We start from the raw sequence: 5000 nt of genomic DNA, 5'->3' as shown, positions 1-5000 counted from the left end.
GGATACTCCGCCAGAGGCAGTGCTTGAGTCTGGCCAGCAGCAGCAGCAGCAGCAGCAGCAGCAGCAGCAGCAACAGGATGCGCAGCTTCTATTGACAGCAGTAGCGATTGAGACAGACAGCTTCGTTGCTGCTGCTCCTTTACCATGGGAGTTTCCTCTGCCGCTGCAGCAGCAGCTGCTGCCGCAGCAGCAGCAGCTGCTGCCGCAGCAGCAGCAGGTGTTGTTCCCCCCACAGCAGCAGCTGCTGCCTCCGCAGCAGCAGCTGCTGGTTCCCCCGCAGCAGCATCAGCTGCCGCCGCAGCTGCTGCTGCCCCCTCCGCAGCAGCAGCAGCAGCTGCCGCCGCAGCAGCTGCTGCTGCCCCCGCCGCAGCAGCAGCATCAGCTGCCGCCGCAGCAGCTGCTGCTGCCCCCGCCGCAGCAGCAGCATCAGCTGCCGCCGCAGCAGCAGCTGCTGGTTCCGCCGCCTCCGCAGCTGTTGCTGCCGCAGCTGCTGCTGCCCCCGCCGAAGCAGCAGCAGCAGCAGCCGCAGCTGCTGCTCCCGCAGCAGCCGCAGCAGCAGCTGCAGCCGCCGCAACTGCAGGAAGGATTGGTTCAGCCTTTGTGTTCTGAGTTTCCCTTACTACCACAGCAGCAGCTGCAGCAGCAGCTGCAGCAGCAGCAGCAGCAGCAGCAGCAGCAGCAGCGCTGCTGCTGCTGCACCAGCCGCTGCAGAAGAAGCAGCGCCAAAGGACCAGCCGGCTCCGCACCAAATCAGCTTTTCTGCGGCAAAAGACCAGCAGCAGCAGGAGCCGCAGCAGCAGCAGCCGCAGCAGCCTCAGCAGCAGCAGTCGCAGGAGCCGCAGCAGCAGCAGCAGCAGCCGAAGCAGCAGCAGCAGCAGCAGCAGCAGCAGAAGCTGGTGCCCTGCGTTGCTGGGCGCCGGGGGGGCTCTCGCACGCCCAAGCGGGTGAGCTGGGCAGAGAGCGCAGCAGCAACAGCAGCAGCAAAAGAAGTGGACGAGTTGCCGAGTTTTGCTGCAGCATCTGCTGCTGCTGCTCCTGCCTTTTCCCTTGCAGAGCAGCAGCAGCAGCAGCAGCAGCAGCAGCAGCAGCAGCAGCAGCAAAAGAGAGAAGTGTGGCTGTCGCCGTCCTCAGGCAGCACAACAGGAACACCACCAACTGCCTTCGACAGCAGCCCAAGTGCTGCTGCTGTCAGCCCAGACGGCGTTTCTCTGAGCTACTAGAGCTGTTGCTGCTGCAGCAGCAGCAGCAGCAGGAGTTTCAAGCAGCAGCAGGGTTTGCTGCAGCAGCAGCAGGAGCTTGCTGCAGCAGCAGCGCGGCGTTGCTGCTGCTGCAGCAGTTCCCCTACCCGAGACCCGAAGCGGAAAGCAGTAGAAGCAACGCATCATGAGGAACAATAGACACGTGGTCTAGCCGCAACAAACCCTAAACCCTAAACCCTAAACCCTAAACCCTAAATCCGAGACTAAAAATGAGATCTGGAGGCTTCAAAGGACCAAAAAGAAAGGGAGGGGCACTAAAAGGATTTAATTTTTTGCTGCTGGGGGTTCTGCTGCTGGGGGTCGGGGGGTTTCGTTCAAGTTGCTGCAGGCGCTGCTGCAGCTGCCTCCCCGGCGCACAAATTGTATTTAACTTTGCAGTTTTTTGCTTTTACTTTTATAATATAATATAATATATATAAAATAATATAAAATAATATATTTATATAATGAATGGACTCTTTAGAAGTGCAGCGGAGGCGCCGCAGTGAGCCTTCCGTTCTTTAATTTTTTGCTGCTGGGGGTTCTGCTGCTGGGGGTCGGGGGGTTTCGTTCAAGTTGCTGCAGGCGCTGCTGCAGCTGCCTCCCCGGCGCACAAATTGTATTTAACTTTGCAGTTTTTTGCTTTTACTTTTATAATATAATATAATATATATAAAATAATATAAAATAATATATTTATATAATGAATGGACTCTTTAGAAGTGCAGCGGAGGCGCCGCAGTGAGCCTTCCGTTCGCTTCGCCTCTGTGTGGACTTCTGCAATTTGCAAGTCGGCCGCTGCCAGCGGCTCCAACTCTGCCTCGAGTCGAAATTCCATTTTATTTTTACTTTTAATTATTTCGCTTTTGCATGCAACAGAACTTCGCCTAATAAAGCCTAATTTCGAGCCTGGAGAGCCACGCAGCAGTGCGCGCGCTGCGTTTCAAGCTGAACTTGAAATGCCTTCACATAAATGCGGCCAAGGGCCACTAAATGCTGAATTTTCCGCTAAATTTGGCTAACTTTGCGGCTTTTCGTTCAATAAAGGCCTGCGGGCACTCCCGAGAGAGCCGCTGTGTGCTGCAGTTGCTGGTGGAAGACTCAGAGGCGCTGGCTTGGCTGGGGGCTGCATGTCTGTGTGGAGGCTTTGCAGTTGTCTGGGCTCTGCTGCTTTGCAAAGAAGATGAAAGAAGATGAAAAAAGATGAAAGAAGATGAGGCTTTTGGATTTCAAGAAGTAGGGAAGAACGCGGGGAAAGTTGGCTGCAGCAGTTCCCGTAGGAACTGCAGCAGCGCAGCAGCAACGTCGATCTGCGGCTGGCAGAAGGCAGCAGAACGAGCGGCTGGGAACTCTTGGGAGCATTTCTGATGAGTTTTTCGGAGTTTTTGAGTTTTAGAAATGAATTGGCGCGAAGTCGAGCCCCAAGATGGACCAGTACGAGTGTTCCGTCTGCTCCGAGAACTGCTGCTACAGCCCCGACAGAAAGCTGTACAGCTCCGACGTCTGCGCCCACAGAATCTGCGAAAATTGCCTCCAGCAGCAGTTTCCCGGCGGCCCGGGGGCGGTTTTGCCCACGGCGAAGGGGAACTGCCCAGTGTGTCAGCGGGCTCTCACGCGGGCCAACTACGTGCTCACGGAGCCGGATCTGGACCTTTTCGCGGTGGAAAAGGAGGTTAGAAAGCGCGTCAACGACGCGTAAGTGCACAAAAAGACAAAATTTAAGAAATTGCTTTCGAATTTGCCCTTTTTTCGCCGCTTTCCGCCAGCTTTCCGGCGGCCCGCGGCCGCCGTTTTGCAAAATAACAAAAGTGAGCGCACACTGGCGCCGCCGCAGCTGCGGTGTACGTACACCTCGCGCAGGCTGAACGCACTCCGCGACAACTTCGAGAACACTCCGGCTTACAATGACTACTTGGAGGAAAAGGAAGAAGCCAGTGAGTTTCTTTCACTCCAGATCCTTTTAAATGCCTTTTTGCTTCCTTTTATTTCTTTTAGCGCTGCAGCTTTTCCGTATTCCGCTGCAGACTTGCTTCCGGAAGCAGACCTGCCTGCGGTCATGCAACTGCGTTGCTGCTGCTGCTGCTGTCGCTGCTGCTGCTGCTGCTGCTGCTGCTGCTGCTGCTGCTGCAGTTTACGAACTGGTGTATGGGACGGATGAGCAGCTGAAGCGGCGGCTGGAGAACCGGCTGCGGGAGTTGGAGGGCCACGGGCGGGCGCAGCCGCAGCACGTGCAGCAGAAGCAGCAGCAGCAGCAGCAGCAGAACTCCGAAGCAAGAGCAGCACTGCGGGTTCGGAAGATCAAAGAGATTGTCAAGAAGGAAGGAAACTTCTACGAAATCGTCAAGTCCAAGCCGCTGGGCAGAAGCCTCAAGCCCAGCGACGAGTCCTACGTCCACGTGCGTCCCAGCAGCAGCAGCAGCAGCAGCAGCAGCAGCAGCAGCAGCAAGAGTAGCAGCAGCAGCAGCAACAGCAGCAGCTGCAGCAGCAACAGCAGCAGCTGCAGCAGCAACAGCAGCAGCACAAAGCAGCTGCAGCACCGCAGAACAGCGGAACCGCCTTTGCTGCAGCAGCAACAAGGACTGGCGTGTCTATTTGTTTACTATTTCTCTTATCATTTATTTATTTATTTATTTATTTTTATTTTTATTTATTTTATTTATTTATTTGTTTATTTATTTTTATTTATTTTCATTTATTTATTTATTTTAGATTTATTGGCCCAGCTTCGCTTCCACAAACAGAAATCCACATTTTCTCGAGTCGAGAGACTGCAGCAGCAGCAGCAGCAGCAGCAGCAGCGGTACCTTCTGCTGCTGCTGCTGCAGCTGCTGCTGCAGCTGCTGCTGCAGCAGCAGCAGCTGCAGCAGCAGCAGGTGCTGCTGCGTGAACTCAGTTGCAGCTAAAGCGCAGCTGCAGCTGCAAAAAAGAATTGGGGGGGCAAAACAAAAAACAAAGGAGCAGCCAAGCCCCAAACCCTAAACCCTAAACCCTAAACCCTAAACCCTCCTTATTCCGCGAGAACGGAGATTCGGAGGGAGCTGCTTGCTGCAGCTCATTTGCTGCAGCAAATACTGCATCAAATACTGCATCAAATGCTGCAGCAAATGCTGCAGCACTTGCTGCAGCACTTGCTGCAGCAAATAAGCTGCAGATGCTGCAGCAAATACTGCAGCAAATACTGCAGCAAGTGCTGCAGCAGTTGCTGCAGCAGTTGCTGCAGCAGTTGCTGCAGCAGTTGCTGCAGCAGTTGCTGCAGCAGCAAAGAAGAGTCAGAGGGCGAAGAGAATGGCGCTGAGTTCCTGCTGGCCGCGGTGTCTGTACACCTGGGGGCCGTAGCCCGCTGCTGCTGCTGCTCTTTCGAAGTCATTTATATTTAAATATTTTTTTCGGGGAATGTTTTGGTCTTCTCTTATTGCTGCGTCCAGCGGCCGCGCCCCGTCGCTGCCTGCTGCTGCTGCTGCTGCTGCTGCTGCCTGCGCTGCTGCTGCAGCAGACTGAAACAACGACGAGTACTGACGCTCCAGCGCCTGCGCACAGACACACCTGCTGCTGCTGCTGCTGCTGCTGCTGCTGCTGCTGCTAGGGAGGCAGAACACAGCTGACTACACGAAGTGAACTGCTGCTGCTGCTGCTGCTGCTGCTAGGGAGGCAGAACACAGCTGACTACACGAAGCGAACTGCTGCTGCTGCTGCTGCTACTCTTGCTGCTGCTGCTGCTGCTGCTGCTGCTGCTGCTGCTGCTGGGACGCACGTGGACGTAGG

The 5000-nt window shown here is 55.3% G+C and overlaps 2 protein-coding genes across 2 annotated transcripts in view; both read left to right on the top strand.

Annotated features, from left to right (window-relative positions):
* ENH_00027780 (hypothetical protein, conserved) overlaps positions 1–1387 on the top strand; it is a gene marked incomplete at both ends in the record, with an annotated part of 3919 nt that extends 2532 nt beyond the window's left edge. The window contains 1 exon segment of the mRNA XM_013579957.1: positions 1–1387. This exon segment is cut by the window's left edge and continues 851 nt beyond it. Coding sequence (XP_013435411.1) covers positions 1–1387 — 1387 coding nt within the window.
* A 1277-nt stretch (positions 1388–2664) lies between these two features.
* Positions 2665–4141, top strand: ENH_00027770 (CDK-activating kinase assembly factor, putative; the record flags this gene model as incomplete). Its single annotated transcript, XM_013579956.1, has 3 exons — positions 2665–2933; positions 3099–3172; positions 3369–4141. The coding sequence occupies 3 exons, from the start codon at positions 2665–2667 to the stop codon at positions 4139–4141; spliced, it is 1116 nt and encodes a 371-aa protein (XP_013435410.1).
* Positions 4142–5000: the final 859 nt, after the last annotated feature.

Source organism: Eimeria necatrix, genomic scaffold (genome assembly GCF_000499385.1).
Source record: "Eimeria necatrix Houghton genomic scaffold, Enh_scaff205, whole genome shotgun sequence".
NCBI lineage: Eukaryota > Apicomplexa > Conoidasida > Eucoccidiorida > Eimeriidae > Eimeria > Eimeria necatrix.
Note: the sequence above shows the minus strand (reverse complement) of the source record. Positions and strands in the feature narration are given on the sequence as shown.